The following is a 17,950-nucleotide window of genomic DNA, read 5'->3' as shown; positions in this document are numbered from 1 at the left end:
TGCTATGTACTCATCATAATTCAAAATAAAAAAATTAAAAACATAGCACCACTGACTAACAATGCTCTAAGTTCTCTGTTTTCCTATAGTACAGCCTCTCCATTCATCTACTCCTGAATAAAAAACTACTCACACTCACTGGCTTAAAACAGCAATCGTTTTATTATATTTCATGATATTACAGATCTGAGATTCAGGCAGGGCTTGGGCGGGCAGTTCTTCTGCTCAGCCTGGTGTTGACTGGCATCACTTGATGGTATTTAGTGGGTGACTGATCTGGTCTGCAGGGTTTTAAGATGGCTTTGCTCACACACATGGCACCTTGGCAAAAACAGCTGTAAGGCTGATTTCACTTGAGCCCTTCACCCCTCTGGATAGTCTTCGATTCTTTCTTGGTGGTCTCTCTAGAAGGGTAGTTGGACTTCTTACATGTTGGCTGTAAGAGATGGAGATGAAACCTTTGAGTTCCCTTAAGGGCAAGGCCCAACCAGGTCCATGACAACTGCTGCACTCTTCTTGATCAAATCAGTCACAGGCCTAGATTCATTAGCAAGGGCAATAGACTCTGCCTCTTGATGAGAGATGTGTCAGAGAACTTGCAGCCGTTTTAAATGGAATTCTTATTTTGCTCCAAGTAACATCAGGGCTGCTATTTAGCAAAAGGATGTGATTAACTACTGGAAAATACAAAACAGAGTAGGAGGAGAGGGTTAGAGGAGTTAGTGCTGGGAACAGCGTGGGCGGGAGGGCTGAGGGACTGAGGCCTTGTGGGGATGGAAGGAGCCTGTCCATTCCCTTCAGTGGCCGGTGGCTGGTAGTGCTACTGACTCCCTCAAGCTGCCTCTCACTGGGCCTGGGATAACTCCCTTTTAGCCTGTTTGCATTTGTTCTTGCAACTCCATCCTCTTTCTTTATAAATGCTACAGTTGCTGAGATCCTGAGATATATTTTTCAATCTTAGATTTTCTGTTTCTTAATCACCTAATGACCTATGCATTCCAAGGCTCCTATAATCTTATTATTGAATTATTTTCAACTCCCATTGTGGAAAGACATATGAGAAATTACTCCTGAGACCATTTCTTCTTTATAACTGATTTTACCTTTGGCATATGCTTTTGGGAATAGAAGGTAGCAATTTTTAATATGAAAATATTTTAGAAAGTATTTTTAAAACTACAAGACACACATGCTTACTTTAGAAAATGTATTAGGAGAGGAGGCCTGTGATAGAGTCCTTAGATTTCTTCCTGTTCTCCTCTCTATTCACTACAGTGAATGGCACCAAACGCCCTGGGGTTCTGGTATGACTAGTGGGTTACCACTCAGTGGCCCCCATTTCCATTTTACTACTTCCTTACATTAGTGTGAATTGTACATCTCATGGTGCTGATTTTTTAGAGCAGTGGTGGTAAGCCTTGGCTGCACGTGAGAACTGCGTGAATGGCTTTTAAAGATACCCGTTCCCTGGGCTCCACTCCAGAAATTCTGATTTATTTCTTGAAGAGGAGAACCCAGGTTTGGTTATTTTTGTAATATTTGCCAGATGATCCAAATGCATAGCTAAGATTTTTAATCAACTATAAGAAGCCATTAATTGGATGTATTTCTCTAAATGACATTTTTTTCTTTTAAGTATTTAAACCATGTGATAATTCACATGACAAATTCTTTCTAAGGTCTCACTTTGTGCTTTCTGTGTATGTGTAGTCCCTGCCACCCCCCATAAACACGTCTTCTCTCCTAACTTAATGGATTGAATATTTCCACACTCCTCCCAGCCCCATCCGTTTCCCCCTCAGTAATTGTAGGTAGTTCTGTATCATTCGGCAATTTCTCTTACATCTTCATTCTTACTTCCAGATGAAAGCAGCATTTTGTGTCTTGGGCGTTATTCTTTCCGTACGTCTTGATTCTGTTTGTGCCATCATTTGTCACAGCTTCTCCCTAACGCTACCTTCCCAGGTCCCAGCACTTTTTACTCTCTTGTACGGCTCTTGCTCTGTGTCTCTCCCCTCTTCTCCTCGTGTTTGCTCCACCCCACTGGCATTTTCTACTTGGCAGGCAGAGACTGATTATTTCCTTGCTCCTTTGGCCACTCTGACCTTTGCCCTTTCCAGTTCAATGAAAAAAGTCTCAAGCTGTGAAGAGTGTACAGAAACCGCTTCACACCATTTCAGCACCCTTCTCTTCTCCTGTTATGCTGAGGTTTTATCTGAGTGGGTTTTGGAAAAGACATAACAAAAGCAAAATGGCTGATTGGAGTTCACAGTAAAACCTGATCCCGCAGCATTATAAACCACATGTAAACATTATTTTTCATCCTAATTGTTGGCTATTAGTTTAAAAATCAGCATGTAATTAAATTTAATTGTTACATAGCTAGGCAAACGTGTGTTTTCTTAGCTTAGAAGGATTTGCAAGGCCATATCCTTCTAAAAATATGCTTAGAGATACTCAACCTGGAGTCCAGAACAAAAAAAAAAAAAAAAGAGAGAGAAAGAAAGAAAGAAAGAAATGGATAGTGAGAAAACTAAGTCTTGGTTTTGCCTTCTTACCATCTGGGTAACCTTTGGCAAATCACCTCACCTATGTGAACTTTTACCTTTGTGGGCCTCAGGTTCTTTACCTGGAAAATGACCTGGCTGAATTTATTAGCTAACTATTGCTGTGGAGGAAATTATCCCCAAACCTAATAGCTTAATAAAACAAACCTTATTTTCTCACTGTTTCTGGAGTCAGAAATCTGACCTTAGCTTAGCTGAGTACCTGTGACACAGCATCTCCCAGAGGTCTATAATCAAGGTTACTGTTGGGACTGTGGGGTGACCCTTTTCAAGTTCACTCTTATGATTCTTCGCAGAATTCATTTTCCCAGATGCTTTGGTCTGAGAACCTCAGTTCCTTGCTGGACACTAGCTAGAGAGACCTCTTCAGGTTCCTTGCTTTGTCACTATGACAACTTGCTTCTCCCAGACCAAAGGTCTCACAGAGAAAATGAAAGACAGCATACAAGCCAGACAGCATACAAAGGCACAGTCTTTCTGTGATCTAATCTTGGAATCAACATCCGATTCATTTCTCTAGTTTCTATCAGTGGAAGGTCACTGGGTCCCACCTGCATCTTATTTGTTTTTGTACTTAACCTGTACAAATTAGTTGGTGTGAGAAAGGAATTGTATTGATTTCAGTTTCCACTGGATGTAGTCATTAATTGTGGTATTAGGCAGGCATCTTTGTAAGAATTTGAATCTATTTGAGTGTCAAGAAAAGATTATTTTCTGCCTCCTGAATAATCAAGAGACTGCATACATGTCACATATACTACATGTGTGCAACACACACACATATATAATATATATGTTATTTAAAAGTCAAAGTGAAATTTGTCTGATTTGAAAGCTTCTGAATAAAGTTGATTGTAAAGTTTTTTTTTATTTTTAAAAGTCAAAGCCATTATAAGTGAAGATCCCTTTTGGCTTACTGGTTATATTATAGTTCAGGAGCAAATACACAGAACCTATCTTATTTGTAACTTGGAGACTGTCAGTATTTACATTAGGGACTAAAAAATTCTAGAAAAGAACTTATCTGAAGGAGTGTTTCTCAAACATTAGCTATACTGGGTAGCATTTTTACAATTTCTGTTAATTCTCACACCTCTTGCATCATTGTTTGTTCCATATTTTTTATCACATTGACTTTAAAATAACTCACTTTGTTAACTCGCTCCTATCTCTATGCCACTTAGAATCATCTCACATGTCCCCAGTGGTCCACATGCCCCCAGCAGGGGGATATTTGAGTTTCAAGGGCTACAGAGAGATGACACATGTAATGAGCAAAGTAAGGGGAAAATAAGGGGAAATATTTAAATGTATTTGTAAATTTTATTGTGATGAAAGGTATGGAATGAACTGTGGTTCCTGTACTCTTATATAGGAAGGACACTAGCCAGAAAAATTGGTTGTGAGTAGAAATCCTGCCATTGTTTGGGATATGGTACAGTTTCTCTAAATGTCAGTTACTTTCTTTGTAAAGTGAGATTATTAATTCCACAATCACAAATTAGGTGTTTATGTTGTATAAATGGTAGTGTTCCACAAATAAATGCAGTTACTTTGACTAAGCTCTTGTTGCAGGCTACATGTGACCAGCGTGGCTGCTGTTGGAGCCCTCAGGGAGCTGCCAGTGTACCCTGGTGCTACTATTCCAAAAATCATGGCTATCAAATGGAGGGTGACACTGTGAGCACCAATGCAGGTAAGTCAGGCTCCTGCCACAAGGCTGGAGCTACAGACCCTCTGGAGGGGGGCTCAGTGTTGCCTGGGTAAGAGCTGTGGCAGCCTGCAGAGTCACGTGGGATAGGTGTACTGTATATTGCCAGAATCTTCTGTTTTAGAGGTAAGGTCTTGCTCTTTCTCTCAGGCTAGAATACAATGGTGTGAAGATAGCTCACTGCAAACTTGAACTCCTCAGCTCAAGGGATCCTTCTGCCTCTCAGCCTCCTGAATAGCTGGGACTACAGATGTCCACCATCTGCTAAGCTAATTTTTATTATTTTCGTAGAGACAAGACCTCACTATATAGCCCAGACTGATGTCAATCTCCTGACCAATAGTGATCCTCTTGTCTCAACCTCTGGAGTTGCTGGGATTAGGCTGTGAGCCCCTATGCCCAGCTGAACCTATGCGGACATCAAGAAAAATATCATTCAGTCACTCTCTGCCTTAGGAGTTCAGAGACCATGTTCTATTTCTGGCTTCAGCTTTGTCTGCCTTTCTGACTTTGTGCAATCATCACAATATTTTTGGTCCTCAAGTTTGTCACTCTTAAAGTGTGGGGATTTGTAATTAGTAACTTCTGAGACTACTTCAAACTCAATTTTATGTCATTTTCATAAATTGGAAACAATTCCCATTTGATTCCAACATGTTCTCAAAGTTACTTAGTCACTGGCCGTGTTCACACACTTCACATCCTACCCTAAAATGCAGAGCATAATAATGCACAGTCTGGGAGACAGCAGGAAGTGACTACTGTGGGGAGCCTTTCAGTAGGAAGGGGCCTGTTACCCTTTTAGATACTCTTGGTCTGATGGGCTCTTCCCATAGGTCTTAACTCTCACCTGGTTTGCCATTTAATTAGGCATGGCTTTAATATCTGTGATCACCTGGAATGTAATGTGCACATGACTATATCTAGGATAGGAATAATCCATATATACAGATTGAGGGTAAGAGTAAAGTGCATCTGATTAGCACAGAATGACTGATGGGCTGATGGAGTGAGAGACCTTTTGGTGGAGGTTTTCATTCAGATTTTGTAGAAGAGAGACATAGATTTTTGGATAAGGTAATGACAACGCCTAGCTTCAGGGTCTGCTGTAGGCAGTCTGTGTGTCTGATGTGATGAGTCTCTCTCTCTTTCCTTCTTTAGAGAAATGAAGGCTTTTCATCCGCCCTTTTCAAGTGAAGCTTAATTTTTATGTAGCTATTATTTGCAAATTTACAGAGACAGCTATGAAAACCTTTTTTCTCCTACATGTTAGGATTCACAGCCCAGTTGAAAAGTCTGCCTTCTTCATCACTGTTTGGGAATGCTGTCGACAAAGTCCTTCTCACAGCAGAATATCAGACATCTAACCGTTTCCACTTTAAGGTTGTAGTTTGTTTATTTTTCTTTTTTTCCTTTTGTTTATTAAATCATAACTGTGGACATTAATGCATTTATCAGGCACAATGTGCTAATTTGATACACAATGTGGAAAGCTTACATCAAACTGGTTAACATAATCATCACCTCACTTATTTGTTGCGGTAAGATGTTTATAATGTACTCTTACTGGTGTTGAAATGTACCATTGCACTGTGCACATTAGGTGAGGTCCCACCAAATACCCTCCCTCCTCCTGGCCTCCCCCCTTCCCTGCTCTCTTCCTTCTCTTTCCTCCTTCTTTCTGGACTATAGTTTTGTTTTATCATTTATATGAATGTGTAGGTGATTACGTATTGGTTGCATAATAGTATTGAGTACATTGGATACTTTTTCTTCCATTCTTGAGATAACTTTACTAAGAAGAATATGTTCCAGCTCCATCTAGGTAACCATAAAAGATGTAAAGTCTCCGTCTTTTTATGACTACATAGTATTCCATGGTATATGTATATGGCATACATATACCACCATCAAAAATCTTTCTGAGAAATTATTGCCCCCTACCTGATGACTGCAGTTACTACAAGACAGAACATTTTGCTAATTGAGGTATTTTTCTCTACTGTCATCCCCTCTGTGGTGAAGGCTTCTATAGCCTTCCTTTAGTGAGATAACTCCCTCAGTGTATGTCACAGAGTTTACCAGTGAGTTGGCGGTCAATTTTTTTGTCCTAGATATATGTGAAATATAGTAGGATGTGGAATAAGGATTATCAGAACTTTGAATTTTCTAGGGATAATCCATCTCTCCAGATGTAAGGTATACACACATTTCCACCTAAAGACTAACTTGTGTCCAAATGTTAAAAGTTTAAAGTTGGTAATGAGGGTCGGCACCTGTGGCTCAAGCAGCTAAGGCGCCAGCCACATACACCTAAGGTGGCGGGTTCGAATTCCCAGCCCGGGCCCGCCAAGCAACAATGATGGCTGCAACCAAAAAAAAAAAAAATGGCCAGGCGTTGTGGCAGGGCCTGTGGTCCCAGCTACTTGGGAGGCTGAGGCAGGAGACTCGCTTGAGCCCAGGAGTTGGAGGTTGCTGTGAGCATGATGCCATGGCACTCTACTCAGGGGATAGCTTGAGGCTCCGTCTCAAAAAAAAAAAAAAAAAATAAGTAAAGTTGGTAATGTAATGGGTACATCATACTTTGACATAATGCAGGTTTGGTCAGTGCCTGATTCCAGTGCCATGAGCACAGACGCTGGGGAGCACTGATGTTGGTAGAGACCCTTCTATTTTTGAAAAACAGAAAAGTTTTAATTTTGGCTTTATGTCTACTCACAGTTGACTGACCAAAGCAACGCCAGGTATGAAGTGCCTCATGAGCACGTGCAGCCCTTCAACGGAAATGCTGCTGGGTCTTTGACCTATAACGTCACAGTCTCCAAACAGCCATTTAGCATCAAAGTGACCCGAAGAAGCAACAATCGTGTTTTGTAAGTTTGGGAGACCCATCTGGGGGTCAGGATAGGAAGGCCATGGAGAAGGGAGGTCTGTCAGCCTGGGAAAGGGTACATTTCAATAATAGTCCTGACGGTTGTGAGCACACTTTTGGTGACCAACCTCTCTACCTCCTAATGTATATATTTTTTCTGCCTTTCTTTCCTTTTCTTCTGTTTGTGGGGTCATTTTTTTCCTTTTTTTTCTCTATCTAACCTCCCTCCCACCAGTGAATATTTACTGAACACCTATTATTGCATAAGTGTAATGTTCTAGCCATGTCTAATGGTGTTTTGGGGGCAAAGAAATGTCTCACATGGTACCTGGCTTCAAGGAGTTCTGGTCCTTCCTTGCTGACCATGGAAAGATGTCACAAGAGGGCAAGTAGGACTGATTAAATAGGGACTATTAAGTCACTAAGATATACAACACTTTTCTAAGCAAGTGAGTTTTCGCTATGCTTTCTCACCTGTCCTTGCCTTTTCGCCTGTGTCAAGGTTTGACTCAAGCATTGGGCCCATCCTGTTTGCCGATCAGTTCCTGCAGCTCTCCATCCGGCTGCCTAGTGCTAACGTGTATGGTCTTGGGGAACATGTGCACCAGCAGTACCGGCATGACATGAACTGGAAGACCTGGCCCATATTTAACAGGGACACAACCCCCAACGCGGTAAACTTGGGATAGGCCCCTTTCCACCGAATTTCATAGCCTTATTCTCAAAGGTCCCATGTAAAAGTGCAAAATAGTGTTTGAGAAGAAGATTCTAGGGTAAAACTACCTGAGTTTGAGTTCTGGCTCTGATCCTTGTACAAGGTTCTGGGCAAGTTACAAATCTCTCTGTGTCGCAGTTTCTCATCTATAAAATGCAGATAATATCTCATAGATTTGTTGTGAGGATTAAATGAATTTATGCATTCAAAACGTATGGAAAAGCATCTGTCACAGAACAAGTGCTCAGTAATTGCAAACTACTTTATGACATCCCTCTAAACAATCCAGTCTTGGAGAAAATGTTATTGATGCCTATACTCTGGGTGACAGTGGATTATAATCTTCATCTTTATAGGCTGACCTTTAGAAATCACTGCCTCACCAGGTTTGCCAGCAAAATAGGAGTAAGTGCTAGCCAAGACAACGTGTGAATCTTTAGTGTGTGTGTGAAGTAGGCTGGGGTAGTGAAAAGGTAGACGGAGTTTTGTTCTTATTGTTGTTTTATTTGATATTTGCTTTAGTTTGCTTTGACTGCTAATACTTGAATGAACACTGGTTTCCAAGCGTAGCCATACTCTAAGTTCACAGGCTTTCATGATTGAGCAGGACTAATAGTTGAATGAAAGAGATTATAGTAAAATACAGTGACTATTTTTATATATGGTTCTTATTTAGCAAAAGCACCCAGAAATAATAAGAATAATTTTCACATTTAATAGGCAAAACTGCTTAGAGAAGCAAAATTAATAGCTCAAGTTAAAATAATTTGTAAAAGAGAAAGAATTGAATCAGGCCCTGCTTTCTATGTGTGCCTGGCAGGGCTGCAGAAGAGCCGTTGAGTCAGAGAAGCTACTCTAGGAACAAATAGTGATGACTGCTTAATTAGGGAGTTTCAGGTTTTTGCTACTCAAAGTGCAGCATGGAACCACCATGTGACAGGGGTGGGCTTTCAGCCCCTTCTTCCATCTGTTAGTTAAAATCTGCACTTAACTAAAATGCCCATGTAATTGGCAGGCACATCAAATTTTGAGAAACATTATTCTAGAGTAATAATTCTCAAATATGATTACACATTGGAATTATCTGGGGGAAATCTGTTTTTTAAAAATAGCCATATTGGCTACCATCCCTAGAGATTCCGTTTTAATTGGTTGGGGGTGTAGTCTGGGGTGAGAACTCCTGTTATAGAGTCTAGCAGACTGGCCTGAACTAGAGCTTTAGCCAGTTGCCTGATTCATACTGAGAATTGTATGAATCTTTTGCTGAAGAGGCTATGTCAGGTAAAGACAGGTCTCTATGAGAGGGAAGTTTTTGGAATTATGGTTTCAAAATTCTCATCCAAGGTTAGGAACAGGGGCTCATGTCTGTAACCCTAGCACTCTGGGAGGCTGAGGTAGGAGGATTTCCTAAGCTTAGAAGATTGAGACCAGCCTGAACAAGAGTGAAATCCTGTCTCTATTAAAAATAGAAAAATTGGCAGTGCCTCAGTCGGTAGGGCACTGGCCCCATATATTGAGGGTAGTGGGTTCAAACCCAGCCCTGGCCAAACTGCAACAGAAAGATGGCCGGTGTTGTATGGGGCAGGGATGCCTGTAGTCCTAGCTACTTGGGAGGCTGAGGCAGGAGAATTGCCTATGCCTGGGAATTGGAAGTTGCTTTGAGCTGTGTAACACCACAGCACTCTACCAAGGGTGATGAAGTGCGACTCTGTCTCTACAAAAAAAAAAAAAAAAAAAGAAAAAGAAAAAGAAAGAAAAATTATCTAGGCATCATGCTGTGCATTTGTCATCCCAGCCATTCAAGAAGCTGAGGCAGGAAGATTGCTTGAATCTAGGAGTTTGAGGTTGCTGTGAGCTAGGCTGATGCCATAACACTCTAGCCTGTGCAACAGAGTGAGACTCTGTTGCCAAACAAAACAAAACAAAACAAAACAAAATAACAAAAATTCCCATCCTCCTCCCTTTGACAAATATCACAGGCTCTGTATTTTTACTAGATGAATGGTCATAGCAATCTTATCTTATAAGAAAATAGTAATTCACTTAGATAATACCATAATTCCAAAATTTATTTGTGTGTAATTGGCTATTAATTCCCTATCAGTTACATGATTAAGATGAATTTCCTAAGCCAATCTAGCAATATGGTGTTTAGATAACTTGGTTGTTAATTTTGGCTTTTAATTATCTTTTTTCAGGATGGAACTAACTTGTATGGCACCCAGACATTCTTCCTGTGCCTTGAAGATGCTAGTGGATTGTCCTTCGGGGTGTTTCTGATGAACAGCAATGCCATGGGTAAAGGACTAAAGGAATAATTAGGAAAAAATAAGCACAAGAGTGGTTTTCAGTCTTTTCCTTCCAGCACCAGGATAAAGGGAGTGGATCTTTTTAAGAATGACAGAGCCGTAGCTTAGAGAAGGCCTTACGTTATCTACCTAATTGTTCTACTCCTATTTCATTACCTGTTGATCCATGGTAACCATGAGTAGGGGGTTTTCTCCAAGCTTATCATCTTCCTGGATGTGGTGGACTCTGTTGGAATATTTTCTATTACAGAGTTGCGATAGCTAGCCCTTCCCCATAATCTACTCTGAGACACTTTCCAATGATTTTCTTTCCCTCCTTAGCCTTTTAGTCAGTAGATTCCAGGGACAATGAATTGGCCAAGAGGAAGAGGAGATGTACCAGAATCTTCCAGGGTTGATAATAGGCATAGACTATTGATCCCTACCTCCTTCTCAAGTGAGAATCATTGTGTTAAAAAGTGCTCCTCAAACTGTGGTCCATGGATGGTCGGTTCATAGACTGTTTCAAGTGTACAGAAAGATAAGTATAGAAGTAGGGAGCAAACACTGCCATGGCATCCACGTGCACACACGAATCCATTTCTATTAATTCACTTTCATGCTATTTTATGAAAGTGTCAGCTTGACTTGGAAATTTAAAAAATAAAGATTTTTTTTAAAAAGAAAAGCAAATAAACAAAAAAACATAAAAAAATAAAGCTCTTATTCTTTATCACTAGATGTTTGAGAAGTATTATAGGTGATCTGAGGTGATTCTAAAATACTATAAAATAGATGATTCTAGGTAAGATATGTAATTTTAAGATACCTAATAAAATCCTAGATATATCTAAAGCAGGGGTCCTTAAACTTTTTAAACAGGGGGCCAGTTCACTGTCCTTCAGACCATTGGAGGGCTGGACTGCAGGCCCCAGGACCAGTTGTCTGCCAAGCAGGACAGGCAGCGGCAGCAAAAACACCTGGCAGGTCAGATAAATGTCCTAGGTGGGCCGCATGTGGCCCGCGGGCCATAGTTTGAGGATGCCTGATCTAAGGTACTTAAGATAATAGCCTAACAATAGACTGACATAATATAAGGCCTGTACAGTTTGGGACAGATGACAGGAATCAGAAAAAACAATCAGACTTAATGGGAAATACCACTAGGTCTAGGTAGTCAGTGTTTCTTTGACCTGTATTGAAGAATACACTTCAATAGATCTTGAGGCCTCTTAACACTATATACAAACCAAGATTATAAAGCAATTCTGAGAATGGTGATTGGTGCTTAGAAGGATTTTGAATTTATGGTGCAATTTCTGACTTTTTTTGTTTGTTTGGCTTTTGCTTGATGTGAAATATACTGGGAGTAGAACCACAATGTGTCTAGTCAGGTTATATTCTTACAAGAATCATGGGGTGTGGGATGGGACCACATCAGGGAAGAAAATCTTTTCCTCTAACCTTTGAGATTTAATTCTTAGAAATCTTCAAATTAAACTGACAAAAATGTTAGCAGGAGAAAAGGCAGAGATTATTTACATGTGCAATGCTCCTATACACAGGAGTGCTCAAGATGAGTGACTTGAAAGGGTGGGTACACTTGGCTTATACGTTATCTTACTAGGTAAAGGGAAAGATGAGAAAGATACTTTTGGGGAAAAAATGGACTTTCTGGAAAAATAAATAGGCCATTAGAAGAATAGGTGGGGATTTGATAGTCTTCCAGTAATATCTATCTGAGAATTATGCTATCTCCTAGATTAGAGTTGCTCCCGGGAGTGGATTTATAACAATCACATTTTTTTGAGTTCTTTTGGGAGGTTTTACTTTTAGATTTAATTAACTTAAATGACTTCAACCCCAAATAATTTTATGCTATAGTGGCTGATTCTGGATTCCTTCATTGACCTGTCTGCTTTCCCTAGAGCCCGGGTCCTGGCCCAAAGAACTAAGACAGCCCAGTCACTGCTATTAAAGTCTGTCCCAGAACAAATGCTTTGGCTCACCTGTGCTGTGAAGGTGGACTTTCAGAGTTTGTCTCTTTACATACAATGTAAAGTATTAGTGTCACTTGATTAATACTGAGATGCTCAGTAATCCTCTGGTATAAAAGTTAGTAGTTATTCTCTGGAATAAGACCTAATTTTTATTTTTACATATACATGTGTTTATTAAGTTTCCACTTTTTGCCTTCACAAAATTAAAAAGGCTTAAAATTTAATAACAATGACAATGTTTAAGATAAGGGCTAGAAACAAAAGCCTATTACAGAACAAACAAAGATAAACACATTCAAAAAAGAAATCAGATGATTGCTGCATCGAAATATTAAGCAATAATAATAATAATAATGCAAAGAAAGTAACATTCACATTGTCAAATAAGAGTATGTCTATTATAGAATGCTTTGACTCTGAGGTTCAGTATGGAGTCATCATTTAACTTCTTATTATTTTTTTTCTTTTCAAAGAAGTCCTAATTTTTCATTTTCTTCATTTTTAATCTTTCAAGAGGTCACCCTTCAGCCTACCCCAGCCATCACCTACCGCACCATTGGAGGCATTCTCGACTTCTATGTGTTCCTAGGAAATACTCCAGAGCAAGTTGTTCAAGAATATCTAGAGGTAAATGTAGACTATTATGATTATGACTCAGGAAATCCTAAACAGAAAGTACTTAAGTAAATTTAATGTGTAAGCGTGACCCATGAAAATCTATTGTGACAAATTTGAGATCTTAAAGAATGGATTTCATGTGTGCAATAGAAACTTGCTCCATAGCAGTTTTATGTTACAAAAGGGTGAGAGATTATAAAGACACCCCAAACATGCCTCTACCCTTAATGATTTATAAAGGAGCTGAAAAAATAGGTGAACTTTCTTACATTAATAAATCAGCATGTTGGAAAATGGGGCATGTTTTTTATCCCCAAGCAGTGCTTAGAAAAATTTTTATTAAAAGTAGAATATTTTCTCACTTTCAACTTGACACATTTCCTTCAGCTCATTGGCCGTCCAGCCCTACCCTCCTACTGGGCCCTTGGATTTCATCTCAGCCGTTATGAGTACGGAACTCTAGACAACATGAGGAAAGTCGTGGAGAGAAACCGTGCAGCCCAACTCCCTTACGTAAGTGAGGCTTTAAATAATTCTCCAAAATAAAGAAATTCATTTAAGGAATAAGAACAACTGTTTGTATCCTGAATTTAAAAAAAATTATAACTAGATGATTTTTTAATTAGAATATTAGACTTTTATGTTGGACCAACCATTTTTTCAAGAACCCCTACTTCTTTTTAGTAGAAAATAGTACTGTGAGACCACAGGTAAGGGTTAGGAGGTGCTGTGTTTATTCTCTGTTTCCCTTATCACATATTTTATCAGTAAAATTTTGGGGTGCTTATTATATTGACTGCATTTTACATCATGTGTTCTTATTTGTGTCCTCATTTTTCTTTCTGGCTTGGATTGTCCCATTTTAATGCCCCTCACTATAGATTTTCTTACCTTACACATTCTCCTTGGTTGGATTTTTTGGACTCAAAACCATCGTGACAGGCACTCACCATAAAAGTGATACCATCCTTTTAGAAATTCTTCTAAGCTTCTGAGATAAGCTTGATTTTAGATTTATTGTTAGGTGATAAATGATGCAAATCCCTGGTCTCCCTTTTCCTCTGCAATTGATATACTTTGGTGTTTTAAGGGGAAATTGAGGAAAGAGAGTAATTCTAAACCCCAAGGACACAAACGCAAACCATTTAGGTTAGCATCCTTGGCTTCACAACTAACGAACTGAGGTGTCTGGGGGAATCGCTTGACCAAGAGCACATAGCTAGTTAGGGACAGAACTGACGTGTGCACTGCATGATTAAGTGGACTTGAAAAATTATTTAAGTTTTAGGTCCATGTGTCTTTGGATTGCTATTGAACTGGCAATAAATAGAAATTTTCCTTTTTGTATAACATGTTAATTTTGCACAATAAATAGAAATTTGCCTTGGTGTATAACATGTTCATTTTGCAATTGAAGCACAGCTTCAAAGATATGTTGGACTTTGGGGGAAAGTTCATAAACATGAATGTGAAAGAAACTTAGAAGAGTTGAGATTCAAAAAGTCTGGGAACACTGAGGAGATGGGTGAAGTTCAGAGTGGGTGGAGAGCTTCACCCTCGTTCTCTGCACTGGGGGGCTTTATACGTGAGGGATGGGCTAGGGGAGGAGTGACAGAAGTGTTGGAGGTGGAACTGACGTGAAGACAGAAGCCTCTATGAGAACAGCACCATGTGGTGAGCTCTGTGGCAGACGCTATGCCAGACAGCTTCTTTAGATGTCTCAACACCCCTCTTTAATATTAGGACCCCACTATTTGCCATTAGAAAACCAGAGGTAAGGGTTTTCAAGCCCAGATCTCCAACTTCTTAGTGGTGTCTCCTTTATATGTCATTCTCCTGATATTTAGACATTTATCATTAATTGAGTCCACTAGAGGTGTCCAATTCTGCCAAGTTCAAGTGGACAAAAGGATATAGTACACACATGAAATAAAATATATTTGTAACTTTGAAAGACTAAATTTCAAAGCACCTATTATACTGGGTGCTATAATGGAGGACGAAATTTCATAAGGGATACAAATGAAAAAGCCCAAGGGTCTCTGGAATAATCCTCTTTTCTCCCCTACCCCATTCTCTTGGAAGCACATACCTAAGTCTTAGAGCAAGAGTAAATTTCACTCTGGGCTCCACTATTTTCCTACCAGTAAAATCAGGAAGGAGTGAACACCAAATACTTGAAGTAAAAAAGAAGTAACAAATGGAAACGTGAGGTAGTAGAATGAGAGAGAGGAGGGGGAGAGGCAGTTTCTTTCCCTTTTTATCTTGTGGATAGGTCAAAATTTAGGTAATTTCGTAGGTGGAGATGTCTTTGATTATCCTGGTGATTTGCCATAATTGTTATTGTTTGTTTGTTTGTCTGATTGGTTTTTAATGCCAGAGCGCCAGGCAGGAAGGACAGGATGACGCAGGGGTGGGGCCAGGCCATAGAGAAACAGTGGATTGTTGGTTTTTGAAATCATCATTGGAAAAGCAGTATTCAGATGCCAGGGACTGATCAAGAACTCTGTTAGATCCCAGCACAAAGCTGTTTTTTCTTGGAAAATAATGAAAATTGGACTGATTCATTTTAGCACAGAAATTCTTAGGTGCTAATTTAGGCTTCATAAATCCTTTCAGGATGTTCAGCATGCGGATATTGATTACATGGATGAGAGAAAGGACTTCACTTACGATCCAGTGGATTTTCAAGGCTTGCCTGAGTTCGTTAAGGAGTTACACAACAACGGGCAGAAGTTTGTCCTCATCATGGTATGTTCTGCTCTCTTCCCCCACCCACCTTTCCCTGTTTTGTTTCTTAATTCCCAGTGTCTTGTCAGTGCTCCCAGTTTAAAGATAGTTTCTTCATTGTATTTTTCCTCTTTTTAGGATCCAGCCATTTCTAACAACTCTTCTCCCAGTAATCCCTACGGCCCCTATGACAGGGGTTCAGATCTGAAGATATGGGTGAATGGCTCAGATGGAGTGACTCCTCTCATTGGGGAGGTAACTTAGTGGGAAGTTGGGGGGCAGTGGAGGGCTGTGGAATGGTGTGTATGCGTGCCATTATTGTGTTGTGCATTTTTGGATGTTTTAAATATGCTGAGGATAAACTTCCCTCTGTTCTTTTATGCCCGAATACCTACCACCATCCTAGGTGTTAGATTCCTTTCCTAGCTAAGTCTCTTCAACCAATAGCTGACATACAAAGTGTTTCCTTCCTCACCTCCCGTTCACTTCTCAGCTGACTGCTATCTCCTTTCTCCCCCATCACTTTCCTGACACTGCTGTGGCACTGGTTACTTCCCCACTGGTCAGTGCAGTAGAAGTGTTTCATGCCTCTTCCTACCCAATTTCTCTGCAGATTGACCACCACAGTCTTTGATTTACATGAGGATGTTGTCTGGTAGTTCACTTCTAATGCCTCTGATGAGCATTTCAGAGCACAATGTCTTTGGGAAATTGGATAAGAAAGGAAGAGAGAAAAGTAAATGATATTATAGTCAATGGCTCCCAAGGGACTAGTTGAAATTACACAGTACTTGTCCCTCCTATTCCTAGAATGGAGAGTAAAGAAAGTGACAGGGAAAGGTAATTCTGAGCTGAAGACCAGCAAGCTTGACGATGCCTTTACCCGTGGATTTATTCATTAAGGACTTAACTATTTTTAAAAAATAAAATTGTCTTTGATTCCCCCTGAGATTTATTCTAAGTGCTCAGAGTGTTTTACTTTAACTAAAAAGGATGAGTTTCTGGGTACCTCAGTGGCCATGACAACATTAGGAACTTCTTTGCCAAGTGCTTTATTTTATATTAACTTAATTTCTCTTAATAATGTTGTTTTTTTAATCCTGCAGGTGTGGCCTGGAAAAACTGTATTTCCTGATTACACCAATCCCAACTGTGCTGTTTGGTGGGCAAAGGAATTTGAACTTTTTTACAATCAAGTAGAGTTTGATGGAATCTGGATTGTGAGTTCTTTACACCTTGATGATTCAGTGTATAGATTGTGTATATCTGTATCTCTATCTAACATCTATCTATCTAGTTATCTATCTTTGCAACATGGTGCACAGGAAGTAGAGGCAGAGAAGAAAGCAAGCATGACAATAATTCTTGGTATTCTCTACCTTACTGTTCAAATAATCTTACCAAAACATGTAGCTTAGAATCAAAATCTGAATGTTAGAGCTGAAAGGAAACTCAATGTTTTTCCTGAGTCCACCTCTCCTTCTACAAATACACGAGCTGAAGTCAGTAGGTCATATACTCCTTATATTGTCACAACGTACAAAAATGGTTCAGTTGCCAGTTCAAGCTTCTTTCATTTGAGTATTTTGAACAAATTGATCAGAGCCAAAATGCATGAAAAAACTGTGCTTGTGGTAAGGAGAAATTTCTTATCAGATGTCAAATGAGAACAAACCAACTAATGTTTAGCAAAATTTATAGAACTCTGGAGTTCAACATTTTTCATTTATAAAAAAGCTAGAAAACTCAACCAATAAAGAAAACTAAAAACAAAATCCTCAAACATGGTAGCAACCAAAGACATCTACTGTCAATATTTTGGTTTGTATCTTTGTAGATGTTTCATTTGCACAGTGGTTAACACATGCGTGCTCTCTCTCTCTTCCCATGTTACATGTTTACATATGTATTCATTTATATGTGTGTGTATGGTTATAGTTATCTATCGAGTACAATGCCCACCATTCTGGTAACAGGCACTCTAAAACCTTGACTTCATAATTATGCAATTTATCCATGTAAGAAAAAGCCATTTGTACCCCCTAAATTTATCAAAATATTTTTAAGCAGGTTAAATAAAAACAATATGTAAGTTGATATACATGGCACAATATAAATTGAAATCTTCACCTAATATGCTTGAAAATTGTTCATTTGCAGTGATTATCGATATATTTAATTTTGAAAGGGTTTTAAGAATCTTTACCATAAAGTCTTGAATAAGTAGAAAAGAACAACTATTTCATCCTATATACATCAGTACCCCTTTTAAAAAATAAATATCTGGGCTGGACACAGTGGCTCACACCTATGATCCCAGCACTTTGGGAGGCCAACATGGGTGGATTGCCTGAGCTCACAGGTTTAAGACCAGCCTGATCCAGAGTGAGACCCTGCCTCTAAAAATATCCAGGCATTGTGGCAGGTGCCTGTAGTCTCAGCTACTGGG

At 39.5% G+C, this 17,950-nt stretch overlaps 1 protein-coding gene across 1 annotated transcript in view; it reads left to right on the top strand.

Annotated features, from left to right (window-relative positions):
- MGAM (maltase-glucoamylase) overlaps positions 1–17,950 on the top strand; it is a 63,608-nt gene that overhangs the window by 5,610 nt on the left and 40,048 nt on the right. The window contains exons 3-12 of the mRNA XM_003791558.1: positions 4,143–4,263; positions 5,552–5,661; positions 7,000–7,151; positions 7,653–7,824; positions 10,064–10,163; positions 12,668–12,780; positions 13,159–13,284; positions 15,391–15,522; positions 15,640–15,756; positions 16,608–16,721. Of these exons, the coding sequence (XP_003791606.1) occupies positions 4,143–4,263; positions 5,552–5,661; positions 7,000–7,151; positions 7,653–7,824; positions 10,064–10,163; positions 12,668–12,780; positions 13,159–13,284; positions 15,391–15,522; positions 15,640–15,756; positions 16,608–16,721 (1,257 nt within the window). The remainder of the gene's footprint in view (positions 1–4,142; positions 4,264–5,551; positions 5,662–6,999; positions 7,152–7,652; positions 7,825–10,063; positions 10,164–12,667; positions 12,781–13,158; positions 13,285–15,390; positions 15,523–15,639; positions 15,757–16,607; positions 16,722–17,950) is intronic.

The sequence above is a fragment of the Otolemur garnettii genome, unplaced genomic scaffold (genome assembly GCF_000181295.1).
Source record: "Otolemur garnettii isolate 467f Iridium unplaced genomic scaffold, OtoGar3 scaffold00049, whole genome shotgun sequence".
NCBI lineage: Eukaryota > Metazoa > Chordata > Mammalia > Primates > Galagidae > Otolemur > Otolemur garnettii.
Note: the sequence above shows the minus strand (reverse complement) of the source record. Positions and strands in the feature narration are given on the sequence as shown.